The 27,548-nt window shown below is 52.5% G+C and overlaps 2 protein-coding genes across 2 annotated transcripts; one reads left to right on the top strand and one right to left on the bottom strand.

The window, feature by feature from the left end:
* Positions 1-1,930: 1,930 nt before the first annotated feature.
* Positions 1,931-3,370, top strand: LOC140902972 (interferon-inducible GTPase 5-like). The gene has a single exon (XM_073323554.1). It carries the CDS (start codon positions 1,931-1,933, stop codon positions 3,368-3,370), a length of 1,440 nt encoding a protein of 479 aa, XP_073179655.1.
* Positions 3,371-17,619: 14,249 nt separating this feature from the next.
* LOC140902660 (phospholipase A2 inhibitor gamma subunit B-like) lies at positions 17,620-25,681 on the bottom strand. The gene is made up of 6 exons (XM_073322986.1): positions 25,608-25,681; positions 23,826-23,953; positions 23,190-23,306; positions 20,021-20,173; positions 19,500-19,640; positions 17,620-18,401 (listed from the first exon to the last, which is right to left on the bottom strand). The coding sequence occupies exons 2-6, from the start codon at positions 23,872-23,874 to the stop codon at positions 18,202-18,204; spliced, it is 660 nt and encodes a 219-aa protein (XP_073179087.1). The 5' UTR covers positions 23,875-23,953; positions 25,608-25,681; the 3' UTR covers positions 17,620-18,201.
* Positions 25,682-27,548: the final 1,867 nt, after the last annotated feature.

The raw sequence follows: 27,548 nt of genomic DNA, 5'->3' as shown, positions 1-27,548 counted from the left end.
TTGCAGGGGGCTCAGGGCTGGGGCAGGGGGTTGGGGCTTGGTGGGTGTGTGTGTGCGTGAGTGCTGCCCCCTGCTGGAGGGGCTGAGCCCTGCATTGTGTGTGTGTGTGTGATAACTGCACACTGTCACCCCCTGACTGCATGGCAACATTTAGAGCTGTGTCCACCAGGAAATGGGCTGGGGGGCTGGGGGCCTACACTCCAGGCATGGCAAGCCAGCCTGGGCGATGTTGCTCAGCCCCCTCCAGCTGGAGTGAAAAGTTACTGTGACTCCTGGTGACGAAGGCGTGCCCCTGACAGCAGGTCTCCTCGTTCCACCCGTGCAAACTGCGGGCTCCCCCACTTTGCAAGCAGCTCGGCCCTGTCCCTGCCTGGCTCCCGCACTTGGGCCCTGAGTGACGGGCTCCCGCCCACAGACCAGGGGTGCAGCCGCCCTGCTCCTGCGGCAGGTCTCGGCAGCGTTTGCCACCGTGCTACCGCCTCCGAAGGATGGCTCCGGCCTTTCATCTCTGACCGAAGCCCAGGGCCATTCTGGGCAACCACTCCGCAGCCGCGAGGGCTCCCGTCTCCTGGGGCTCATCCTCTCCCCTCCCCATTCAGCAGCTGCAGGAAACTGGCAGGTGAGCTGCCCAGATGCCCAGGCGGAGGGGCCAGCAGGGCACAGACCACACCTAGCTTTGCTCTGGCTTCGTGGCCAACGTTACCTGCCCTGTCTCCCAGGCCTCTCGCTGCCTGGCCAACGTCAGCAGTGGGGTGAGAGGAGCAGCAGCAGCCCCCCACACGAGGCGGAGCTGATTCTGGCAGTGAGAGCGGACTACTTTGGAGAACTCTGCCAGAGAAACCCCTTCCCTTGGCCCTAGACAGCTCGAAGGGCCCCTGGCCTCGGGCACCTCCTGGGCTGGTTTACCTGGAGCGGGTGTTCCTGTGCCAGGCTGTGTGGACACTCCTGCCTGGGAAGCAACGTGGCTAGAACGGAGTTAGCTAAATTGGGTTTGTTACCAGCCATCCCTGACTCCACCCTGAGCCAGGTTTGTTCCAGAGTCAGACCATCCACACAGACCTGCAGCAAAATACCCGCATCACCACTCGGCATCCCGTTTAGGGAACCGTCTGCCTCTGCGCAGGCCAGGCTGATTCTGCCCCGCTCCTGCGCAGTCCCCCAGCGGAACACCCTCCCATCTGTCTGCATCCGGCCAGCCGGTCACCGCTGCTGAGCGGGCCGCGAGTTACGGGAAAGGCCCTGATAAGGCAGCTGCAGTTTCCTGTCTTCAAGAAACAAGGCCGAGCTCTGAGAATGCGCCGCGTGGTTCACAGTGCGGCAGCGTCTGCCCAGCCCCACGGGCTCCCAGGGACACGTTGCCCGGGTCTTCGCTCTTCTGGCTCCCCACTGAACACCGCGTTCGGGCTCCTTGCCCTCGGTTTCAAAGCCCCGCATGACACTGGCCCCATCTGCCTGAGATACCGGCTTTCTTCCCCCTCCGCCATGACTTCCCACAACAGCTGCTAACTGACGGGGGAGACCGACAACTGGGTTTGACAGAGTCCTCACAGGAACCGGACCCAGGCGACGCAGCTCGCTGGCACGGGAAACCCCAGCCTGGCTGCCTTCAAAGCCGATGCAAACCCCGTCACTGTGGCCAGCACCACACTCCTCTGCTGCCTGGCACAGCGGGCTCCGATCTCAGTCAGGATTCATATGCACTATTATACACCAAATAATAAATAATGATTAAAACCAAACAACTCCTGTTTTTCCCATACTTCCCCTGCCTCCTTCAGTGCCCGGGCCAGATACGCAAGGGGAAGAGTTATGGTTGCATAGGCTACCATAAATATGCCTTTTCCTAACTTTTGAGTGCTTGACGTTGCCACCATTAGTAATCCGCTGTCGGAGTAGGATTTTCCAGAGGTAGCAATAACTAGGAGCTGAAATGTTTCTTCTTCTCTGCAGTAGATTGAGCACCATGGCTCTCGATGGGTTCAAAGCCGCTGTCTATCAAGGGAGCCTGACAGAAGCTATTTCTAATGTGCAGGATTTTTACAGCCACACCCTCAGCATTGCCGTTACAGGGGAGTCAGGGTCCTGGAAGTCCTCCCCCATCAACGCCATGCGGGGGCTACATGCTGGTGATGAAGGTGCTGCTGAAACCGGGATGCTGGATGTCATGAGCGAGCTGATGGCTTATCCAGATCCCGTCCTTCCAGGAGTCACCCTCTGGGACCTACCAGGGGTGGGGGTGTCCTATTTCCCTCTAGACATCTACTGTGAGCGGTTCAATTTGAGCCAATTTGAGTTCTTCATCATCGTCGGCTCCCAGCGCTTCCGCTCCGACCACGCCAGGCTGGTCCGTGAGATCCAGAGACTGGGCAAGCGGTTCTACTTTGTGCGCTCCAAAGCCAACGTGGACCTGGACACTTCCAGGAGGCAGCGTTCCTCCAGCGACAATGGGGAGAGGATCCTGCAGCAGATCAGGGAGGACTGCAGGAGAGGCCTGGGAGCAGAAGGAGTGGGCCACCCACAGGTTTTTGTCGTGTCCAGCTGGGAACCCAACCACTACGATTTTCCCCTCCTGCGGCAAACTTTGCAGATGGAGGTGCAGAGCCTGAAGAGATACGCCTTCCTGCGCAGCCTGCCTGCTATCGCCTTGCCCATCGTCAAGCAGAAAAAAGCCGCCCTGAAGGGGCAGATTTGGGAAACAGCCCTTTTCTCATGTCTTCTCACTGCCGTTCCTGTCCCAGGCCTCTCTTTCTTGTGCACCTTCTTCATCTTCAGGAAACACCCGTTCCGATACTATAGCAGCTTCGTCGTGGACGACAGGTCCCTCTCTGCTCTCGCCCAGCAGGTTGGGAAGCCCATAGGGGAATTGACGGCCGTGATGACGTCCTTGGGAACGACCCTCATGATGGCTCTGAAGCTGCTGTCGGACTCGGTGGGGGCCACCGTGATGGTAGCAGAATATTCATGGAAGCGCCTCCCCGTATTTGGTGCCATGCTGCCCGGAGGGGTGGCGCTGCTTACCACGTTCTTCGTGCTGCAGCAGTGTTTGGCCTCAGTAGCTGACGATACCCAGCGGGTTCTGAGCAAAGCGCTGGAGGCAGAAGCGGAAACACCATCTAGGATTGGATGTCGTGTCGGATGTGCCTGCTGCTGTCTAGCAGACATGGTCTTGGACTTCAAGCAGGAAAGCTTCATGCTTCTCCATCCAGGAGTCCCATGTCCAGTCCCCATAAACCATTTAGGGGTGTTGTTGCACGTGGGTCAAAGTGCCCATAACGAAGGAGACAGACTCAGTGACAGCTCAACGCTCCTGAGGTTTCGCCCCACAAGGAAGGAGGCAGCTTCCTTCTTGATATTCATACAACAAAAATGAAATTATACTGAATCCAGTTCTACCTACCTGCGTCCCTCTGTGCTCCTCCATCACTTCGGTATATGAGCACCTTACACACGTTAACGGACCGGATCCCCACACTGGGGCAAATCGGCTGTAGCTCCTTTGGAGTCAATGGGGCCGGATCCCAGCTGGGGTCAATCGGCCGTAGCAGAATGGGAGTCAATGGGGCCAGATCCTCAGCTGCAGGCCATTGCTCCATTGAAGCTTAGAAGCTGAAGGTCTTGTCCTCATGGGAAACTTTTTCGGTAGAACGTAAGCTGTGAATTTAAACGGACAGAATGACCCTGGTGTAACCTCCTGTGTGGATGCTCTCACTCCAGCAGAAGAGTGGCTTTTTTCAGTTTTGTTTATGTCACTTGGGAGAGGGTTTAAGCTGAGCCGGAGAATGTCACTGGTCTACCGGCACAAGAAGACAAGGCAAGGTCTTGAAGACAAGGCCTTGAAGACAAGGCCTAAAAGCCTCATTAAAAGTCAATCGACCCGAAGCTCACCAATCATGTGGGACGATCCTGCCCTGTGAATCTTGTCAGTTGCCTTTAGCTGCAATGCTGGGGCAGTGGGTTTGCTGTGTTTGCTTTTTCATGCTGATCAGTATCGTCTTGTTGTTTCCTTGCGCTTTTTCTCGGCCTGTTTGTTGAATCTACGTATTGCCAATAGTCTTCCGCTTCGATTGAAAGCCCTTCAGGGCAGGGCCTGTCTCTTTGTTATATCTTCGTACAGTGCCTGGAACAATGGGGCCTTGGTTTCTAGATGCTACCGTAATACAAACATCTCACAATAATTTGTCGGGTATCATGTGCCATCGCTGTATCAACAGGCTGACAGTCAGTATCGATTCTAATCACGTCGTCTTGCGATCATGTGATGCTTTATTGACTCATTCACTCCCTGACGCAGATCATGTTTAACGTAATAACGCCATTAGATTCCACACCCGCCAGCCAGTGCCTATCCACATTTACCTTCATTCACTAATCTTGGTATTTGTTGTGTTTGTGTGTGTGTGTGAGAGAGAGAGAGAAAGAGAGAGATTGTGTGTGTTTGTCTGTAATCATGAATCTCAGATGCTGTGTGTTTTTCCATGTGTAAAAGTGAGTGTTGGACTCTGGCTGTGTGTAATCATGAGTTTCATATTGTGTGTGTGTGTCTGTGTGTGATCAGGAGTCTTGGACTGTCTGTGCGCATCTGTGTGTGTGATAGCAAGTCTTGGATCACGTGTGTTTAATCATGTCTTGGATTGTGTGTCTGTGTAAGTCAAGGGTGGGAAAACTACGGCCTGGGGGCCATAACCGGCCCTTCAGATGTTTTAATCTGGCCCTTGAGCTCTCGCTGGGGAGTGGGGTCCGGGGCTTCTCCCACCCTGCATGTGCCATGGCTCCGCACGTCTCCTGGAAGTAGAGACATGTCCCCGCTCCGGCCCTACACCTAGGAGCAGCCAGGGGGCTCCGTATGCTGCCCCCACCGCAAGCGCCACCTGCGCAGCTCCCATTGGCCAGGGTTCTTGGCCAATGGGAACTGCAGGGGCAGCACCTGCAGACAGGGCAGAGTGTGGAGCCGCCTGGCCGTGCCTCCACATAGGAGCCGGAGTGGGGACGTGTCGCTGCTTCCGGGAGCTGCTTGAGGTAAGTGCCACCTGGAGCCTACACCTCTGACCAACTCCCGTGCCCCTTCCCTAGCCCTGATCCCCCTTCTGCCCTCTGAGCCCCTCAGTCCCCAGAGCACCATCCTTCACCCCCAACCCCTCATCACCAGCCCCACACCAGAGCCTGCACCCCCAGCTGGAGCCTTCTCCCACCCCAACCCCCTGCCCATCCAGAGTCCCCTCCTACACCCTGAACTCCTCATTTCTGGCCCACCCCAGAGCCTTCACCCCCTCCCACACCCCAATCCCCAATTTTGTGAGCATTCATGACCTGCCATATAATTTCCATACTCAGATGTGACCCTCGGGTCAAAACGTTTGCCCACTCCTGGTGTAAGTCTTGGACACTGTGTGTGTGTGTAATCCTGAGTCCTGGATTGTGTGTGTAACTGTGAGTCTTGGATCATGTGTCTGTGTGTGAGATAGTGAGTCTGTGCGTGTGTGGATGTGCATCTGGGATTATGTGTGTGTGTTTGTGATGACTGGGCTGATTTCCCCTGTGTTTAATTCTAGCAAGGGTCGTGGGGCTATCAGAAGCCGCACCCACCCTCCTACGGGCCCTAGAGTCGTTTGGAAAATGGGGTTTGGTTGGGGGGGGTATTTCTTAGAATATTCCATTTTTTTTGTCATCCAACTGAAAAATGTTCAGCTGAAAAACCCGGTTTTTTTAAAGCGTAAATATTTTTTTTGTGGCAGGACCCACCAACCAGGGCTGGAGACCCTAAAGGGTTAAAGCAGCTTCCCCTCCCCGCTACGCCTGGGGATGCCAGGGCAGCTCTGCTTCCTGAACAGAGCAGTTGTTGGAAAGATACCGGGCACCAGGACTGAAACTTGGACTTGCGGGGAGGACGAGGGGGGAATAAACGCAGGAGTAAATGCATTTAACCCTGGAATTAAAGGAGATGCATCTTTCGCTGTGCGGCATAGCAGCTCCCTAAACCACTTTCCAGGATCCAGCCACTAGAGGGGGGAAAGACACACACTGGTAGGTTTCAGAGTAACAGCCGTGTTAGTCTGTATCCGCAAAAAGAAAAGGAGTACTTGTGGCACCTTAGAGACTAACCAATTTATTTGAGCATGAGCTTTCGTGAGCTACAGCTCACTTCATCGGATGCATACTGTGGAAACTGTAGAAGATCTTTTTATACACACAAAGCATGAAAAAATACCTTCCCCCACCCCACTCTCCTGCTGGTAATAGCTTATCTAAAGTGATCACTCTCCTTACAATGTGTATGATAATCAAGTTGGGCCATTTCCAGCACAAATCAAGGGTTTAACAAGAACGTCTGCGGGGGGGGGAGGAAAAAACAAGGGGAAGTGATCCGGGTTACATTGGTGCTACAGTAAACCACCCCACCGAGACGGTGGGGGGAAAGCGAGATTAGGATCATGTAGACGACCCCCTAACCCTGTGGAGCTGCCCCTTTGAAACCTTAGATTTAAAGAGGATAAATTATACCTTTTTTTCTGTTGTGTTGGTGTTAATGTGCGGAACTCCCTGCCACTGAAAAGTGGATTGAGACATGGCTGGCCATTTCGATGGACAGTGAGATGATTCACAGCCCCATTAGAGACATGGGTGTAAATGGGACACATGCCTGCCTGTTTTTGAGCCCATCAATCTCTGACTGAGGAGGCAGGAAAGAGCCCTCCCCCATGGCTCAGATTGTTCCACCAGTGAACATTAAGGGGCGTCATGCACCATCCCATGGAGCAAGTAGGCCAGGCCCCCATCAGAGCTGGGACTATCATAGAATCATAGCAGATTAGGGTTGGAAGAGACCCCAGGAGGTCATCTAGTCCAACCCCCTGCTCAAAGCAGGACCAACAGCAACTAAATCATCCCAGCCAGGGCTTTGTCAAGCCTGACCTTAAAAACCTCTAAGGATAGTGATTCCACCACCTCCCTAGGTAACGCATCCCAGTGCTTCACCACCCTCCTAGTGAAAGAGTGTTTCCTAATATCCAACCTAAACCTCCCCACTGCAACCTGAGACCATTGCTCCTTGTTCTGTCATCTGCCACCACTGAGAACAGCTGAGCTCCATCCTAATTGGACTAGCTAGTGTCTTCCATTCACTTGCTCTGTTCTGTGATTACCCAGAAGCGGGCCAGGTATGTAAAAAATAGTCAGATCCCCAGCTGGTGTCACTTGGCCCCGGATGGAGGGAGAGAGAGAGAGAGGCATATCTCAGGATAGATAGATAGAGGGGGTGTACGGGGATAGATAGATAGATAGATAGATAGATAGATAGATAGATAGATAGATAGATAGATAGATAGATAGATAGATAAGCTGGGGGTCTATTACAGACCCTGTCCATCCATGACACCCATTCTCTCTGATTGTCTCCAATCCCTGCAAACCCGTGTTAGAAGGATGGCTTGAACGGACTGCCTGACCCGCAGACCGTGTGGCCTGGTGGATCTGGGGTCCCCACCCTCAAGGGCACTCGGTCTGAGACCTATGGCTGTGCTGGAAGCAAATAGTAATTATTATTGATCCACTGACTGATTATTGGGGTGCAGAAGAGCGCACCTCGTCTTCTGGTGGAGATTCAGATGGGCTGGGGCCAGGGGAGCAGAGGGGCAGGGGGAGGCTGTGGGGGCCACACAGGTGGGGTGTGGGGAGCAGAGGGGCAGGGGGAGGCTGTGGGAGTCACACAGGTGGGCGCAGGGGGGGGCCACACAGGGAAAAGAGGGGGAGGCCGTGGGCCAGCAGGTGGATGTGACATTTCTCATCTGAGCCTCCCCGTTTCTTGCTGCATGATATAATGCCCCCTCTCCCCAGGCTGATCTTTTGCGGGGGGTGGCTGTATCTCGGGAACTGCTGGCTTAAACAACCCCACGTTTGGAGCGCTAACCCTCTCCACGGCCCCACCCAGGGGACAGCGATTTTCTAGCGGGTCCCATTCAGCACGTGGATATTAGACAAACTTAGAGGCTCTGGCCCGTCAACAGGAAGCAGGGCCTCAGACACATAACCAGAGCTCGAGCAGGGCTTTCGCTCAGCTAATGTAGGTGACATAACCTCTCTGCAGCAGCTCTCCCGTCCCGGGGGGCCTCTCCCCACTCTGTCCCCCACCACAGGCAGGATCTTCCTCTTTCATTTGTTTTGCTCAATAAAACAAGCCGGTGAGAGAGAGAGAGAGAGAGAGAGAGAGAGAGTCCAATTTAGATCAGAACTCCTGGCTCTAGCTTTGGGAGGAGGGTGGGGTCTAGTTGTGCTGGATGCTGCCCGGACACACAGTGAGCGTCAGCCCCTGTACTGAAGAGCTTACTGTCCGCACAGACAATGTGGGGTGAGGGGAAACTGAGGCACGGGGTGGGTGGAAGGATGCCACTTGCACGAGGTCAGCAGGAGAACCAGGACTAGCACCCAGGAATCCTATTTATGTCTCTCTACAAAGAAAGAAAATTCCTAGGAACTGACTTGGGAAGTTGTCAGGGTCTGAAAGCAGGGGGTGAAGAACAGAAGACGTTTGGGAAGGTCAGCTCCAGCGGGCACGTCCGGGTGGCCCAAGAAGAGGGAGGCTTCGGCTGCATCGGTCAGGTTGCTGGACCCAGACTGATCTGGTGGTTCTGTCCATCTCGAGCGCCGAGCCCGCACGGCGTCACCTCCCCACGAGGAGATGGCAGCCACAGAATGTGACTTGCTCAGTCTCTGGTGATGCCCCAGGAGAAACGAATCAGAGGGTACGGATTTTATTTTTGTTATTAATATTAGGGGGTCTCACACTTCGGTGCACCCATTGGCAGAGAGCATTGCCCACCCCAGGGGCTTGCCTCCATGCCCTTCCTCATGCCAGGGGCTCTCTGTGCCCCACATCCCCCTTCCTCTACATGCCAGGGGCTCTGTGTGTGACCCTCCCCTTCTGCCCCCCATGCCAGATGTCAGTGTACCGTTGTGATAACTGAGCCTACAAATTTACCCTCATTGTGAGCCCAGCCGTAAAAAGTGAGTGAAAGATTATATATGTCCCTAGAACAACCAATGTGGCTGGGACAAGTGGGAGGTGAGGGGGGACAGGACAACGGAACAAGCCCAAAGAAAACAGCAGCCTGATACAAGTCAAGGGCAGCATTAAGATCATGCCTGGTAACCACAAACAGCGCAAGCCTCCAAATCAATGCACCACAACTGGATGTCGGAAATGAGGGCTAATCGGTGGATGAAATATCGAGGGGATGGGCTGTTCCACCCACCACTCCCTTTTGGGGTCCTGAATGAAGGAGATTTGGGGGGAGACTTGGCTTGTTTGACGGCAGCTGCTGGCTGGGAGCTGGGTGGACCGGAAGGAGTGATTTTCATCATCGTAGTTTCCATCCCCACAGTCTCCTGGGGCTCTGGGCTCCACCACGACGCCGCTGGGGGAGGTCGAGGGGTGGGGGGGGGAGGTCGAGGGGTGGGGGCAGCAGCTCTTGGTTCTGCACCTACCTTGTGTGTCCTTGAGTGAGTCAGCGATATCGGCGAATGAAGCCTCAACTTCACTTCCTCCCATGCTGACCCCCCAACCCCCAGCTGCATGGGGCTGACCGCCCTAGCCCCAGCCACCCAGGGCTGACAGCCCGAGCCCCAGCCACCCAGGGCTGACCCCCCAAGCCCCAGCCACCCAGGGCTGACCTCCCAAGCCCCAGCCACCCAGGGCTGACCTCCCAAGCCCCAGCCACCCAGGGCTGACAGCCCGAGCCCCAGCCACCCAGGGCTGACCCCCCAAACCCCAGCTGCATGGGGCTGACCGCCGAAGCCCCAGCCACCCAGGGCTGACAGCCTGAGCCCCAGCCACCCAGGGCTGACCCCCCAAACCCCAGCTGCATGGGGCTGACCGCCGAAGCCCCAGCCACCCAGGGCTGACAGCCCGAGCCCCAGCCACCCAGGGCTGACCCCCCAAACCCCAGCTGCATGGGGCTGACCGCCGAAGCCCCAGCCACCCAGGGCTGACAACCCGAGCCCCAGCCACCCAGGGCTGACCTCCCAAGCCCCAGCCACCCAGGCCTGACAGCCCAAGCCCCAGCCACCCAGGGCTGACCTCCCAAGCCCCAGCCTCCCAGGGCTGACAGCCCGAGCCCCCTCCCATCTTAAAATAAGGGATAGAAAGCGCTTTGCCAGTTCTCCAGATTATCTGATTTTTTAGTATCTGGTCTGGCCCTGTCCCAGTGAGATCAGACAAATGGGGTTCCGCTGTAATGATCAGAGTATTGTCATGCCCCCATATAACCATACTGTGCGGCATAGGCGTGGACTCCATGGGTGCTCCGGGACTTGTGCACCCACCGGCAGCCCCACAGATCAGCGCCTCCCCCTTCCCTCCCAGCACCTCCCACCCACCAGCGCCCCACTGAGGAGCTCCTTCCCCTCCCTCCCCGCACCTCCCGCCCACCATGATCAGCTGTTCAGCAGCATGCAGCAGGTGCTGGGGAGGGGAGCGGGGTCAGGAAGAGGCAGGGGGAGGGGTGGGGTGGAAAGGGGTGGAGGCTTGGGGGAAGGGGTGGAGTGGGGGCAGGGCCTGGGGCAGAGCTGGGGTTGAGCACCCCCTCCCCTGGAAACTGAGGAAGGCAGCGCCGGTGCCATGGGGACACTCTATTTTGGTGGAAGAGTGGCTTTCGCTGCATCCCAAGCAACATGAGCGAAACTGAAAAATGCCCACTGTTATATCAGCAGAAAAGCCTTTCTACAGATCACATACTAGAGGTTGTCACAGTAGAACTAAATTGGTATAAAAATCACACCCCTAACCAATGTCATTATATTGGTACAACTTTCTACCGCAGGCAGTCTTCTTTTTTCCTGTGGCTTAAACCCAGCATGGTTACATGTGGAAGTCTAGGGTGTGGATCCAATTGATCGCTTCCAGTGATGTGGCGCGGGTGGCCCAAGGTACCGGGATATGACATTTGAGCTGTTGGCCGATGAGGGGTGCCATAGTTTGAAGTCTTTCCGCTGCAAGCAGGGCTGCGTTTTGTTCCCATTTCCTGAGAAGGTAGGTACGTCTGCCATGGGACGTGTGGATGCAGTTCCAAGTAGATCATATACTTCATGGGAGTGAAAAGCCACCCGTGCAGGAGATGACAATCTTCTCGTGGTCTGCCCTGTTACGTGCCAAGGCACAGCCAATGTGATCAACGCAGCATCTGATGTCGTTCAGTGCAGTCCCAGATCAAACACCAATGGAAAGAAAAGGAGGACTTGTGGCACCTTAGAGACTAACCAATTTATTTGAGCATAAGCTTTCGTGAGCTGCAGCTCACTTCATCGGATGCATCCTGTGGAAAGTGTAGAAGATCTTTTTATATACACACAAAGCATGAAAAAATACCTCCCCCCACCCCACTCTCCTGCTGGTAATAGCTTATCTAAAGTGACCACTCTCCTTACAATGTGTATGATAATCAAGGTGGGCCATTTCCAGCACAAATCCAGGGTTTAACATGAACGTCTGAGGGGGGGTGGAGGGGGTAGGAAAAAACAAGGGGAAATAGGTTACCTTGCATAATGACTTAGCCACTCCCAGTCTCTATTCAAGCCTAAATTAATTGTATCCAATTTGCAAATGAATTCCAATTCAACAGTCTCTCGCTGGAGTCTGAGTTACTTTAGTGTAGTCCAGAGAGTTCATGTGTGGGTGGGTGGGGGGTGCTGGTTTATAGCGGAATAATTATATCCGTTAAATTCACACCTTAGGGTCTATTGAAAAAAAACTTTCCCATGTAGGCAAGGGCCTCAGTTTAAACACTGACTGAAGCTGGACTGGTGCAACTTCTCCTGTATAACTTCATTCTAAAACGGGACAAAATCCAGGCTGTATTGAAGCCAGTGGGAGCTTTGCCATTTACTTCAGTTGGGTCAGGATATCATCCACTTTGTTCTTTTTTAAAAAAGAGTGAGAGATGATTCCAGGCAGGAGATGAAATTTTGGTCTAAAACAAAGGACATAGCACCATTAGGATTGACCCAATGTCCATCTAGCCCAGTATCCAATCTCTGACAGCGGCCAGCACCAGGTGATCCAGAGGAAGGTGTAATAACCTCGCAGTAGCAGATGTTGGCTAATCTGCCCTTTACATTACATCTAATTGATTTAAGCCCCTCAGCATGTGGTTTAGTAGCCCTTCCCTAATTGTTGTTTTTAATTATAATAACTGTGGTTATTCTGGACACTTGCTAGCCCGTGCCATCAGTGAAATGATATGAAAGCCAAGGAGACACATCGTAGTAAATTCCACTTTCAAAAATGTATTTAATAGAGGTTGAATGACATTGTTGCTATTGTCAGCAGAGTCAGGATGAGCTTTACCCTGACATCTGGCGGCGAGTCATGGTGGGTTGTGGAAAAGAACTTTAGGGGCTGATCTCATTTGCATAGGGTGAGGGGTGCAGGCTCTGGGAGGTAGTTTGGGGGCAGGAGAGGGTGTGTGTGGGGGGGTGCAGGCTCTGGGAGGTAGTTTGGGGGCAGGAGAGGGTGTGTGTGTGCGGGGGGGTGCAGGCTCTGGGAGGGAGTTTGGGTGTAGGCTCTGGGCTGGGGGTGAGGGTGTAGGAGGGGGTGAGGGGTGCAGGCTCTGGGAGGTAGTTTGTGGGTGGGAGGGGGTGCAGGCTCTGGGAGGGAGTTGGGGGTGGGAGGGGGTGCGGAGGGAGGGGGTGCAGGGGTGAGGGGTTTGGGGTGTGGCTGGGGATGAGAGGTTTGGGGTGTGGGAGGGGGCTCAGGGCTAGGGCAGAGGGTTGGGGTGTGGGGTGAGGGCTGTGGGGTGGGGCTGGGGATGGGGGGTTCATGATGCAGGAGGGGGCTCAGGGCTGGGGCAGAGGGTGGGGGCGCAGGGGGGTGAGGGCTCCAGCTGGGGCTGGGGATGAGGAGTTTGGGGTGTTGGAGAGGCTCAGAGTTGGGGCAGAGGGTTGGGGGTGCAGGCTCTGGGGTGGGGCGGGGCTGAGGATGAGTTTGGGGTGCAGGCAGGCTGCCCCAGGGCTGGGGCCAGAGAGGAGGACTCCCCCCAGCCCTCTCCCCAATGGCAGCAGTCAGCTCTGGGGGAGGGGCCCCCTCTCCCCCCCCCACCCTGCAGCACCCTCACCCCACACCACTGCCACTGCATGTGCTCCTAGGGGCCCTCTCTGGTCCAGGAAGCCCCCTCGCCTCCCCTGTGGGGGCTGCCGGTTGGGGGGGGGGCTGCCATCACACGTGGCCTCCTCCCCTGCTGCTGCCCCTCACTGTAGCCTCACCGGGGGTGAGGGATGGGGCAGTGACTGCGGCTGGCGGGGTGCGGCCCTGTGCTGGGGGAGGGTCCCACCGGACAAGGGAAGGGTCCGAGGCGGAGGGGTGGGGTTCGGCTCAGCCTGCCCTGACATTGGAGGACGGGGGGCACGGGAACCCTGTGGCCGCAGTTGATGCCGGGAGCCGGCAGAGCCGAGAGGCAGGGACGCCCAGGGCCCCGGGGAAGGTGCGCAGGGGCAGCAATTGGGGGCCGGGGGACACTCGGGGGAGGCGCGTGGGGGCGGCAGGCGGGGCCGGGGGAGAGACCCGGCCCCGAACATTGGTGGAGCCGGGCCCCCGGGCCCTGAATATTGCTGGAGCCCAGGCACCATGAGCCCATACAGCTCGCCGCCCCTGCATATAGGTTAGACATACGCGCACTGTGTTAATAGTCTGCTATACCCAGCGCCAGAGCAGTTATGTGAATGGGATTATATTATGTCTTTCCACAGTGCTGTTCACTGGGGTGTCCCACAACGCCTGGGACCGGGACAACTCCGCATTCGGCATAAGTGGGTCAGGAAAGAGTCCAAGCAAGAGACATTTGTCTGATGTCCCAGCACAGCCAACTTTAAGCGCAACTGGCTTAAAATGCAGTGTCCGTAGCGGAGATAAGGAAAGGCTCTTAGGAGGCGAGTCTGGGCTTTCTCGCTTGTTAGAAACCCTGCTACACCTGGAAGTGGTTTGGGGAGTGTATTTTTGAGCCACCCCTTCTGTGTCAGGCAAATGGAAAACGGTGGGAGAAACAAGCGTCCCAGAAAGATCAGGGTGGTATAAACTCTTTCCTTTCTGTATTGGCCTATTTTGTCTTCGACAATAAAATTGACTGAGTTTGGTTATTGGGTCTCGTGAACATTTTTCGTAACACACCAGCCATATCACTCCACTGGATTTTCCTTCTGGAAGGGAGTTTCTTTGACTCACACCCTATCAAGGGAAAGCGTTGGAAGGTCATTTGGGACGAATGCTGGCAGAATTCCACCGCCTAGAGAGGAATCCAAACCACCGTCTCTTCAGTGTCTAGAGGGTGAGGTAAAGCATGTCTTCTTTCTGTATTCTTTGTAGCGCGATATTCATTTGATTAATAATTTTTGATTTAATAATTACACTTTTACATAATAGGTTTTAATCTGCAATCATTAGCAAATTCAAACATGCAACAAACTGGAGACCCTGACATGATTGTCAGTAACAGGATCATTTGGATCTGGATTCCCTGGCCTAGTGACGGATGTTTTCCATTTGGACCTGGATTACCTGGGCTAAGGACATATGTTTTCCAGTAGAGGCTAGGAACAGCATAAACATGTTTTATTCAACTGTTACAAAGCCTGGGTGAAGAGCTCACTGCCGTGTCTGTCAGGTGCGGTGGGGTGGGGTGGGGAAGAATAAATAAAACAATCAGAAAGCCTCAAAACAGGTTAAATAAAATAAGAAAAAAAGTTGGCCGGCAATGGGAAAACACTAAAGAACTGTATAATAAACAGTATTATTGATGAAGGGGCTGCTCTGTCTGCATGAAGAGCGATGAATAAAGCAGCCCTTGGAAATCTGTTTGTCAATGCGTTAAAAAGGATGCAGTGGGGAAAAGATAAAGCGCACACAACGAATCAGAAGACTCTTTCGTTTGCGCAGGTGGCAAAATGTAACAGTAACTTTGTGCTGACTCTCGGTGTACAGCACAACGGGAGAACAAAGATACAAAGGCAAACTGCCAAAACCAGGCTCTTGCTGGCCGGCAGGAAATCACAGGAAATCATGCAACAGCCAGAGGGGGATTAAAGGAGCAAAATAGAGAATTAAAGCAACAAAGAGAGGGGGTGAGTAAATGAAATACCTCCTTGTCTTGTCAGGCACAGGAGTGGGAGAATTTCATGCACTGAGCTGTTGGCAAGCTAAAGAGAAGGGACAGGTCAGATTGTTCAGAACAGTCTCCAATCCCATTTCCCCCACCTCTGATGGTTTTTTCTCTCTCTTAAACTTATTTGTAGCTACGGTTTATGCAGCTGCTTCCTCTCTGCTCCCCTTGCTGGCTTTTCTCCTTCTGTGGGTTGTGAAATGCCCAGACAAATTTCTGCCTTTCTAAACTTCTTTAATGGGTACCTATTTGGCTTCTCTATTCCTACTGTGTCTTATATGATTTCTCTCACCTTAAAGTGTTTTTATGTAAGGACGGGGAAGAGGGAATACTTCACATTCTTTCCTCTGTAGCATGTTTCTGACTACAGAACTGTTACTGGTTTATTTTGTTATTTCAAATAAAGAAAAAAACCCACCTGTGTGATTTGGTTCACTTCTAGATTTTGGGAATGTGTGTTTGATTTGCAAAACCTTCTCTTGTCTCACTTCCTCTGTTTTTAAAGAAAAGCTCACAAGTCTGATTTTGCAAACAGTTAAAGAGGGGAGGAAGGAGAGAATAAATCGTTTGATGTGAATGGTAAAACCTACCGGTGTGACACTCAGCCCTGTAAAACCACAATGCTTCCTTTGTAAAAATACAGTGTCATCCAAACTAAGAAATCAGGTGCAAATAAAAATAAAGTAAAATAATAATTCACAAAGGACCAAAATGCTAAAAACAAAAGGGCTTCAGTAAGTCCAGTAAAACTAATGATTTTAACTCTTGTTAAGTCCTAAGGTCAAGCATGTGATATGCTTTTCAAGGAACAAAACATACTATGACTTTCAAGCAACAAAATGGTCACGATTGTTTTGTTTTTTTTAAATCCTCGCATAACTATTCATCTCTCGTCCCTTTTTCGATATAGCTGTACTCACAAGGTAAGCGCAGTGTAAATTGCTTTAAGTCAATTGAATTAGTACAATTAAAGGGACAAGGAATTAATATAAAATGAATGAACTTTGATTGAAAGATTAAATAAAGGGTCACCTGCCTCATCAATTGTTTGGTTTTTGGTTTGTTTTCTAACATGCATTGTTTTCATTCATTGTCCTGTAAGTGGAGCAGCATTCGTCTTGTCCTATACATGTGTTATGTGTTTGTGTGGGTCACATCATTATTTTGCTGCTTCTTCTTGCAACAATATCATCCGTAGCCCTGTTTCACAATTACCCTTCCTCTTCCGCGGGCGGCGGGCTCTGTTATTGTCTAGCTACCCCCTGTCTGGTAATAACTCGTACCTGGCCATGGGTACCTCAGAGGAGTGCTTGGAGCTGTCAATAAGCTGGTGAAGCTACCATAAGAGGCTGATCTGAAATGTCACCCAGCCAAGACACGTCTGCTCACTCAGTTTCCTTTGAGAAATTACATTGTCTAGAGACAAACAGACACCAGCTCAACAGCAGGGAGACCGACATTTGCATTCACCTTTGCCTGTCCGTGTATCTGCCTTAAAATCTATTCTAGGCCTTACGGGCCACAGCAGAAATGTTAGACCCTCCTCAGCCAAAGTGGTGCTGGACATCGGACCTCTCAAAGGCAGTTGCTCTTATGGAGAAAACCTGTAACTTCTGCCGCGGTTCTGGTCCCGCCAAACCTTTCCATCAGGAGGTTACTACAAACAAAACCGAGCTATGGTACGCTCGACTCAGCCCAGGACGCGACTCTCTGCTGTGGTGTGCGCACGGAAACGCTTCGCCTCGCCTCGTCTGCACTTGCTTTTCCTGTCTAACTCGATGGGGTTCTGTCCCGCCCTGGCAGAATTCCTCCCCTTCTGGAGGAAAACGAAGGAGAAAGAAGGAAATGTCCCTCCAAGAATTGAGATTTTCATTACAAAAATAAAGTGGGAAAATGGAAAGGGAGAAGATAAAAGTAAAATTTTCATCCCATTTTGATGGAAAAATTTGAGCCAGTTCCAGCTGTGGCTTCGTTTCGACGGGAGCTGGTTGCAGATGGCCTGGGACTATTTCCCAGGGTAGGAATTCAAACCGGCACCTCCCAAACTCAGGGCTCTGTTCCCAGCTCTGTTACAAAACCTCCATCGCAGACCTTGGCCGACAGTTTCCAAAGCGGCCTGTGATTTAGGTCCACCTGCTCCTGGGGCTCTGCAAGCGGCAGAAGATGCAGGTGTTAGTTGTGATGGACATAAGTAGTTTGGAAGGATACGTTTTTCCTCAGGTTTCGGAATAGCAGCCGTGTTAGTCTGATAGGAGAGAGGTCCTAGAGGCCAAATTTAGGCTGTTAGGTACGAGATTCCAGAGTAGCAGCCATGTTAGTCTGTATTCACAAAAAGAACAGGAGTCCTTGTGGCACCTTGGAGACTAACCAATTTGTTAGTCTCTAAGTTTTTCCTCAGTAAATGTTGTTAAACGCTGATTACACCAGACACACCCAACCCAAGGAACAGATCTTTGCAACAAAATCACAAAATTTTCCGATAGGCACAGTAAGAAAAATGCTTGTGAGAATTTATTGGAGTTTGATTTGAGGCTCTTTGCTTTGCATATTCTGACAGGTGGTGTTGACACTTTGTGCTTTAACAGTTAGAAAACTTTAATTTTTTGAATCTCAGCATCAACTGTCATTACATCATTATGGCCCCCGTCATTTCCCACAACTGTGAACGTTTAAATGGATAAAAATAGAAAAAATGCTCAAAAATAAAGATTTCTATTATCTATGGAAATAAAAAAGCTAAAAATAAAACTCAGCCCGCCGGAGATATAAGAAGATGCTTTATCAAGAATTGTCGCTCTCAGCTGTGGTGCCTGATTTCACCACTAGGGGTCACTCTAAGACTAAGCAGCCCCACCCACTAGAATTAAAATTTTCTCCATCAAAATAAAAAATCTCCAGAGGATTTGGTCTCTGGTTTGTTTTATTCAGTGCAACAAAATAAAGGGGAAGCGAATCCATCTGGGAGCGCGGAGCCCCTGGGAGGGGACAGTGGCTGCGGAGAGGAGCAGACGCAGGCAGAAAGTTGTGTTATTCCGTGCGGTGTGGCCACTGCATGGGCGGGGGCTCAGGAGAGGAGCTGCGTGAGGAGGAGCCCAGCGAGGGCTGGGATGAGGAGCCCAGCTGGGCCCCGTGCTGTGCCAGGTGCTTTGCATTTGAGAGTTAGATCCACACGGACGCCTGCAAAGGACCCCGAAACCTCTGTTTCATTTGCACAGACAGCCTCAGTAGCACAGCCCTTCATGGTCACCGGTATGACTGTTCCACCTGTGTGGGAAGGAAAAGCAGGTGACGGGTGTCAGGGAGCAAATCCCCTCCTTGAAAGGTTTGGGACACAATGGCCACTCCTGCCTCTCCTCTGCTCCTCAGAGCTCATTCCAGGTCCCTCACAGCCTCCATCTCCCCATCTCCTCCGCTCTCCACAGCCTGTCTGGCCCTGGATGGTCTCTCCCACTTCTCCTCCGCTTGGACCCAGACTCACTCTGTCTCCTTGAGCGAGTCACGGGCAGCTCTGATCTAGATCCCACCCAGATTGGAGCAGGCCTGTATTAGCCACAACATTCAATTAGTAAAGCAGCAGCTCACTGTTGGTGTGAGCAGTGGGATCTCTAAGAGGTTTTGTGGCACCGTGATGGGACTCTGCAATCTAGGTTCAGTTCCCAGCTCTGCCACAGTCTTCCTGTGTGACCTTAGGCATGTTTCCTTGTTTTTCTGTGCCTCAGTTTCCCCATCTGTGAAATGGGTAAAATGCTTCTTCTGCCCATTTGGATTGCAAGCTCTTTGATGCAAGAACTGTCACTATGAACTTGTTCAGTGCCTGGCACAACGAGGGTCTCCCATTTCTGACTGGGTCTGTGTAGCACCTGGCACCCCAGGGGATCCCAACACTCAGACATGCCCCACCACAACGAGCTTACAGATTAAACTTTATGTGGGCAAAAGGTGGGCGTAGAAACAGAGACAAAGAAAGGGGAAGCCACTGGCTCAAGGTCACACAGGAGGCAGCACTGGGAATAGGACCCAAGTGTCCTGATGTCCAGATGATATCTTTACCCAGCAGACCCCCACAGCATCCTGTCCTAACGGCAAGAGGGAAACCAGCCAGTGGAGGGTGCCCCAGAGCTGGACCTGAGCTAATTCCCAGGTGTAACCAGCAGGAGGCACCGCGGCAGGGAGTCTCGCCTTGCTACACCCCTGGTCAGCAGGGTTAAAGACACAGGTGCCCCCCAAGGGAAGTGAGGGCTGAGGAGCCAGGAGCCCAGTGTGGGAGCCCTGAGGAACCCTGGCAGGGGAAGACAAGTGCAGTTTCCTTGAACTGTGAACAACAAAGGAAAAATAACCAAAAAATAAATGAACAGAAGTTACCCTTTGTTTCAGTCCAAGCAACCTCGACACATCGGGTCTCAGCTCCAGTACAATCTGTGATCTCTTCATGGCACTTAGCAGAAAGCATACCAACGCAGGCTGGGCAGCTCCGGCCATTGGGTTTGGGGTCGGCCGGGGGCACTGGGAAGAAGCGGAGCAAACGCAGTCAGCTCGGGGGACGAGCCCCAGGACGGGTCGGGGCCGGGAGAGCAGCTGGGGGCTGCACAGCTCAGCCCCGGGGGCCCCCCCAGGGGGCGCTGTAGCTACGGGGACGCCGGCGGGGGAGGGGTTTGCAGCAGGGAGCCCTGGATCCCGCCCCGGGTGGGGCCAGCTGGGTTCACACCTGGTGGGAGCCTAGAGCCCCGCCCACTCAACTCCACCCAGCCAGGGGCTCAGTCGTAGTCCATGGGGCGCCCCCTGCAGGGCGGGAGGACCAGGCCCGGGACGTTATCGTGGGGCAGGTTCCAGGCAGCCGGAGGTGCAGGGGATGGGGCAGGAGAGGCGGAGATGGGGAGAGGTACCTGTCACAGTGGTTGTTTTGCAGGCGTCTCCCATGCAGCAGGCGATGCCCAGGTTCATGGTCAGTCCTTTCCCAAAATTCGTAGTGAGGGGGCCAACTTTACAACTTCCGGATGTCACACAGCCCTTGGCAATGATCTGTTGCTTCATTCCCACTGCATAGGAGAAAATGTAGATTTATTCCCCTTCCACTCCCACCCCATCAATGCCCTCTGCACAGTGATGGCCCTGTGACATTATCCTACCTCTACCCATGGGGAAACTGAGGCATGGAAAAGGAGAAGGAAATTCTGAAGGCACTCAACCATAAAATTGCAGAGCTACTCGCTGTGGTAGGTAACCTATCGTTTAAACCAGCCTCTGGACCAAATGGCCGAGGGCAGCTAATGTGATGGTGATTTTTAAAGAGGCCCTAGAACAGTAATGCCGGAACTAGAGGGGGTCAGAGCCCTCCCAGTTTTGAAAGAGGATGGACGTGGAACATCCACTTTTCACTGCGGTGGATCTTGCCTCCTTCCCCTCCTCTTCCCCGCGAGGGCCCACCCTCCGACCAGGCCAGCACCCTGCTGGAGCCCGGCCAGGGAGCCCAGGCTGTTTGGGGAGCGGTGCGGACCCTCCACCTGCCCGTAGGGCAGGGGCCCCAACAGGAGTTCCTGGCCTGTCTCCCTCCCTCCCAAGCTCCCCACCCGGCCCAGGGCAGGTGGAGATGGAGGGTCCACGACTCTGCGCTGGCTCCCCACATCTGGTCACGTGGGTCTCCCCAACCTGACTCTGGCCAGGGGGAGGTCTCAAAGCCACAGCCTGGCATGGTAAGAGTCACAGGGGCAGCTGTGGGGAGCCTCCCTCTGCCTTGGTGTGGGGCCCAGGGGATGCGTACATGCGCTGGGAGCTGCTCTCAGCCTCACCCCACCCTGGATGGGGGTGGAGGGCTTCCCAGCTCCACTCCAGGTTCTGGCTTGTCTGGAAGCAGGGCCTCTAGGGGAAAAGGGGAGTGGGCCCTAGCGGGGGAGGGGTTGGGGTGGGACCTCAGGGGGCAGGGCCTCCCACTTTTGGGAGGGCTCTGGTGCCCTTGCTCCAGAGGCAATCCTGGCAATACAAGCCGGCAAGTCTGATTTCAGTACCAGGAAAACTGGATGAAACTATAGTAAAGAACAGAATTAGCTGAAAATAGATGAGTACAGTACGTTGGGGAAGAGTCAACATGGCTTTTGTAAAGGAAAATCACGCCTCACCAATCTATTAGAATTCTTTGATGGGGTTGTGACACGACACCCCCTATTCATCATGGGGGCATGATTATGACAGAATTATGATGCAATTTGTACAAGATGAGTCACATTAAGAGTCATTGGGAAAGTTATGATTTGCTGAATGTGATTATCCTATTTTGGGGCATGTGTCGTTTTTGTGTCTGAAGTTATGAATATTGACTATGTATCTGCATTTCATATGTGCTTACTCTGTGTAACACCCACAGCTGGCCTTTCAGGTACAACAATGGAGAAACTCGACAGTGCTGATGGCCCATCAGCAAAGACAATGAACTATGGAAGAGCTTAGCCTTCCTGTAAATGTTTCAGCAAGCCTGTAAAGAATGGCTGCCATGACTCAGCAAGGCCATGTGACCAGATCACATGACACTGAACTCCATTTTGGGTACCTGTATTTTTCAGCAAACTGGACTGGGAATGGAATTTGGAACAAAGGGTTCCTCACATATATTAAAGCTATATAAGGTGGGGTGTGAAATCTCCTGGACTGGTAACTGGTTAAAACACAGGACACAAAGGGTAGGAATAAATGGTCCATTTTTACAGTGGAGAGACGTCCCACAAAGCAATTTAGTCACCTAACTGCCACCTTAGACACCAAAATCCAACATTTCAATCCTCAAGCTCCCAGCTCCGCTGCTGCCTGACCCTGTAAGCACCTAAACTCCCTAGGTCCCTAAGTTTCTGCTGATGGGTAACCACACAGCTGCCTAAATCCTGACACCTGGCACCTAGCTCATGGTTAGGCCTCAGCAGGACCACACAGTAGGCATTCCCCTGCCTATCTCAGGTATGGTGTCTAATCCAGGAGGCAGCCTCTGAGAAGAGAGACGTGGTTGGGCCCCCCACAAAACACAGCTGGAGGAGCTGGTATTTCTGATGTCCCCCAACCCCGTCTTATCCCCAATAGTCCAATAGCCAGAGAGCTCCCCCAGTGTATGTCAAAGTCCCACGTAAACTAGACCCTGACTTTGACCAAATAGTTCCATCGATGATGACTGAAATTTATAGATTGGCAAAGTAGCAAAAATGCTGCTTGAGAACATATCAGAGTTTGATTTAAGGCTATTTCCTTTGTATAACTTGACACACGATGTTGAGAGTTTTTGCTTTAACGGTTATAAAGATTTACCTTATTGCATCTCGACACCTATTGTCATTAAATAATTATTGTCTGAAACCCCTGTGCCATCATTTTCCTCAATTGAGAAAACTAGAATGGATAAAAAAGCTCAATAATAAACATGTTCAAAATGAGAAGAAAGGTAAAAATCAAATTCTCCCAAGAAGCTGAAATATTTAATATGAAATGGAATAGCAGCAAGAAGAAGGCTCGAGAGAGACCCGCTCCATAATCCAGTGGAAGGGGGAATTTGAAACTGGGTCTCCCACCTCCAGGCTGTATGTCCCAGCTGCTGGTGTCTCAAGGAAGGGCTGACCAGCTTCAGATGCCTGACTCCCAGCAAGGGGTTCCCAGGTGTGGATCCCAGCCAGAGTTGGGCACATCTGTGCAGCCGGGACTTAGATACTGAACTCTGGGAGGAAGGGGTTTAGGCCACGCCCCTCACCTCAGCATTTCCTATTGGCTGGATTAGGCAACTGCCCGCTCAGCATGCTGGCTTTTCTGGATCCCGTGCGCTGGACAGGGAGCCTGGGCCCCTCACCGATGGTCCGTGGAGACCACTGAGGGTTCGGCATCGCAATACTGAGCCTAAGTCCCCTTGCGGGAGTTAGCCCACAGGGTCTGGCCTAGAACCTAGGTGTTCTGGTTCCCAGTCAATCCCTGCTCAGACCCATGCACCCCACTTCCTTTCCAGTGCTGGGATTAGGAGAGGACCCAGGCGTCCTAGCTCCCCAGCCTGTTCACTGAGCCAGGTTGCTTAGGGTCCGTATCACCTACTCAATGTGGATTCTGCCAGAACGATGCCACAAGAGTCAAACCCAGCGGTGCAGGTCTCTAGGTCGCCCTTGCAGCTGGTTCCTGGCGCTTCGCAAACCTCACACTGCAGACAGGCCCCTAGAGATGGAGAGAGAACATGAGCCACCTGGATTTGTCCCTCCCTCGCCTTCCCCTGGGTTTGATCGACACCAGGTGGGGATCTAGCCCCACTGACTCCAGTGCGGCTACGGCAACAGACCCCAGCGGGGATGAGACAGAAATCTAGTTCCCAGCGTCTTGCGCTCTCCTTATTCAGATTCAAATCTGGTTCCTTCCAGGCAAACTTGCAGCGGAAGATCCTCTTTCCAAAATCTCCGTGTTTATTGGCCAGCTGGGAAATGTAACCAGTCAGGGCACGTTTTCAGGGATTCCAACTCCAACCATTGCCTCCCAGCTCCAGAATTGTTTCACACATTGCCCCAGGGACTTGGGACTTCCAGGCATCTCCTCAGGAGCTGTTTCCATTCAGACCTGGCCCCTGTTATTCTGCTCCTTCTCTTTGGTTCTTTAATAAACCATTTCGTAAAACTGGCTGCTCTGGGGTTTTGTGGCATTGGAGAAGTCAGAGCAGATCCTGTAGAAACAGACCCCACTCACCCGTTGCCAGGAGAGCAGCGAGGATGAAGACAGCAAGAGAAGCCTTCATGGTGATGGGGAAGCAGGAGATCGGCGCTGGGGTCTCTGGTGCAGCCAGGTCACCAACTGGGAGAATTATCACAGACGGGCTGAAATGAGATCAGAAGAGAGACTGAACAAGATAACAGAGCAAATAAAAAAGCAATCAGTTCGCAAACACCTACAAAATAATAAGGTGATAAGTACGAGTCAGCATGGATTTGTCAAGAACAAATCGTTTCAAACCAACCTGATAGCTTTCTTAGGGTAACAAGCCTTGTGGATGGGGGGAAGCGGTAGATGTGACTTTAATAAGGCTTTTGATACAGACTCACATGGCCTTCTCATAAACAAACGAGGGAAATACAAGCTAGGTGGAGCTATTATAAGGTGGGTGCATAACTGGCGTGAAAACCATTCCCAGAGTGTAGTTATCAGTGGTTCTCAGTCATGCTGGAAGGGCCTAACGAGTGGGGTCCCGCAGGGATCAGTTCTGGGTCCGGCTCTGTCCAATGTCTTCAGTGATTTAGATCCCTGGTGTTCACACAGCGGGCAGCAAACCGCACGCGGCTCCTCAGGGTAAGCCGCTGGTGAGCCGTGGGAGCCTGTTGACGTTGAGCGTCAGCAGGCAGGGCCGCCTGCAGCTCCCACTGCCCGTGGTTCGCCAGTCTCGTCCAAGGGGAGCTGCAGCTCCCCCGACCCACCCACTCTTAAAGTCACAGCTGGGGACCCAAACAGACCTTGATATGCAACCCCCTGCTCCCGACAAGGTGACTCTCAGCTGCACACTTTTAACAGCGGTGGCATCCCATGCCCAGGTCACGGACGAGCCTTCGACCTGCCACTGAAACCACGTTTTCCCCTGTGCCTTCTCCGTGGTGGTCAGGGCCTGGGGCCCGGCACCAACACCCCAGGGCCCCCAGCGGGGAGGAGAATTGTGCTGCCCCCTCCACTCTACTGAGCTTGGGTTTTGCTCCCCACACCACACAACGGTAGAACGTCCCCCACTCCCTTGGGATCATTCACAATTCCACAGAACATCAGGCAGCCCAAAACTGGAGGGCAGGGATGCGGGGGGAAGAAATTCCCATTCCCTCCTAGAGGCAGTAGCTATCTCTGTGATCTCCCCTCACTGCCATGTACTATGCATGGGCGATTCCCCCCCTTAGGGGGGTGTCACAACATTGCCAGTGCTCTCCAGCTGCCTCAGTTTCCCCACTTTCAGCAGAGGGCTCAGGCCACCTCCTCCTGCTCTGTTATGTCCCATGTTTTCTGGCAAGGTGGAGGGGACAGAGCTGATTTCCCTGCTCCTGGCTGAAGGAGTCCAGGAGTTTACACGGGAGTCAGCGAGACTCCAATCTTCCATATGTCTCCCGTACATCTCTTTGCACAGGCTGGGAAGAGAACTGAAGCATAACAGTGTTTCCTTTCGCATACAGCCCACCCCCACTGTTGTTTCTCTCCTTTAGCTACCCCCCTTGCATGCTGGCTCTCGTCTTCATTTGCATCCTTATGGGGCCAGGAGCCAGGACTCCTGGGTTCTATCCCCAACTCTGGGAGGGGAGTGGGGTCTAGCGGGTTAGAGCAGGAGGGGCTGGAAGCCAGGACTCCTGGGTTTTATCCCCAGCTCTGGGAGGGGAGTGGGGTCTAGTGGGTTAGAGCAGGAGGGGCTGGAAGCCAGGACTCCTGGGTCTATTCTTACTTCTGGGAGGATAGTGGAGTCTACTGGTTAAAGCATCCCTACACCAGAGGGGTTTCACTTACCAAATGCTCCTTCGGGGCACCAGGCTGGGTATAATGTTTGCCTGGCCTGGAGTATAAGGTGAGATTGTGAACTGGAAAAGATGTACAATCTGTCCGTCATGTCTCTGTGTGTGTCTCTCTCTCCTCCTTTAATAGCCAGGCTCAGGTGTACGCTCTGACGTGAGACAGAAACTCCCCACATTCGTCTTTGGCAGGGTCAATACATTTCTGTTCCTGTTGCCAGTGCTGCCCCCTACCCACAGCCCTGTGAGATCCGCAGGGTACGTCCAGACGAATGTACCACAGCTAATGGTACAATCCACCCCTGCCCTGCATCCTTGGGTGCCTTCCAGCAGCCTGCTTGGGCCGCTCACAAACAGCTCCCAGTGTGTAGGCCGCACCCTGAGTGTGTGTGTGAAACTGCAGCCTGCCGGCCACACCTGCATTACTGGCTCTCCCCAGCCTGGGTTATATTGCACGGTGATGCCAACGCACCCCCAGTCCCACCTTCTCACACAGAAACGTGTCCTGGGCTACCCAGCCCTCTCCTGAACAACCCAGGCTGATCAAAAGTCTGCCATTTCATTACAAGAAATTATATGTGCATATTTTATCACCCCAAATGGAGTTTCCCAGACACTTCAGTTCAATCACACTGGCTTATGTAAACAATAAAACAAGTTAATTAACTACAAAGAGGTAGATTTTGGTGAGTACAAGTACTAGGTATAGAAGTCAGAAATGAGTACAGGAAAAACGAAGATAAAACATTTACCAATGACTAACTTAACAAGCTACATTAGACACCAAGCCAGGTTTTTCTCACCATATGCTCACCGCTGGCTGGCTGGATCTTTCAGCCAGGAACCCTCCACCAGGCAAAGGAAGCATCCTTGAACTGGTGGAGGGTTTCCTCACCATGTGCTTCAGCAAGTTACTCCTTCCTAGGCGGCCATTTCCCATGTTGTATGTGTGCAATTGATTGTTCCTTCCTCAGTGGTGTACTTTGCATTTATCCTTATTGAATTTCATCCTATTTACCTCAGACCATTTCTCCCGTTTGTCCAGATCATTTTGAATTTTCATCCTATCCTCCAAAGCACTTGCAACCCCTCCCAGCTTGGTATCGTCCACAAACTTAATAAGTGTCCTCTCTATGCCATGATCGACATCATTAATGAAGACATTTAAAAGAATCGGACCCAGAACTGATCCCTGAGGAACCCCACTCGTTAGGCCCTTCCAGCATGACTGTGAACTGCTGATAACTACTCTCTGGGAATGGTTTTTCAACCAGTTTTGCACCCACCTTGTAGTAGCTCCAGCAAGGTTGCATTTTCCTAGTTTGTTTATGCAAAGGTCATGCGAGACTGTATCAAAAGCCTTACTAAAGTTTAGATAAACCACTTCTACTGTTTCCCCGCATCCACAAGGCTTGTTACCCTGTCAGAGAAAGCTATCAGGTTGGTTTGACATGATTTGTACTTGACAAATCCATGCTGGGTGTTACTTATCACCTTAAAAAGAAAAGGAGTACTTGTGGCACCTTAGAGACTAACCAATTTATTTGAGATAAATTGGTTAGTCTCTAAGGTGCCACAAGTACTCCTTTTCTTTTTGCGAATACAGACTAACACAGCTGTTCCTCTGAAACTTATCACCTTATTATCTTCTAGATGTTTGCAAATTGATCACTTAATTAGTTGCTCCATTATCTTTCCTGGTACAGGAGCTAAGCTGACTGGCCTGTAATTCCCCGGGTTGTCCTTCTTTCCCTTTTTATAGATGGGCACTAGATTTGCCCTTTCCCAGTCTTCTGGAATCTCTCCTGTCTTCCATGACTTTTCAAAGATAATTGCTAATGGCTCAGATATCTCCTCAGTCAGCTCCCTGCGTGTTCTAGGATGCATTTCATCAGGCCCTGGTGCCCTGAAGACATTTAACTTCTCCAAGTCATTTTTA

This window comes from Lepidochelys kempii, chromosome 24, assembly GCF_965140265.1.
Source record: "Lepidochelys kempii isolate rLepKem1 chromosome 24, rLepKem1.hap2, whole genome shotgun sequence".
Lineage (NCBI taxonomy): Eukaryota > Metazoa > Chordata > Testudines > Cheloniidae > Lepidochelys > Lepidochelys kempii.
The sequence above is the reverse complement of the archived record's forward strand: the minus strand, read 5'-3'. Positions and strand labels throughout refer to the sequence as shown.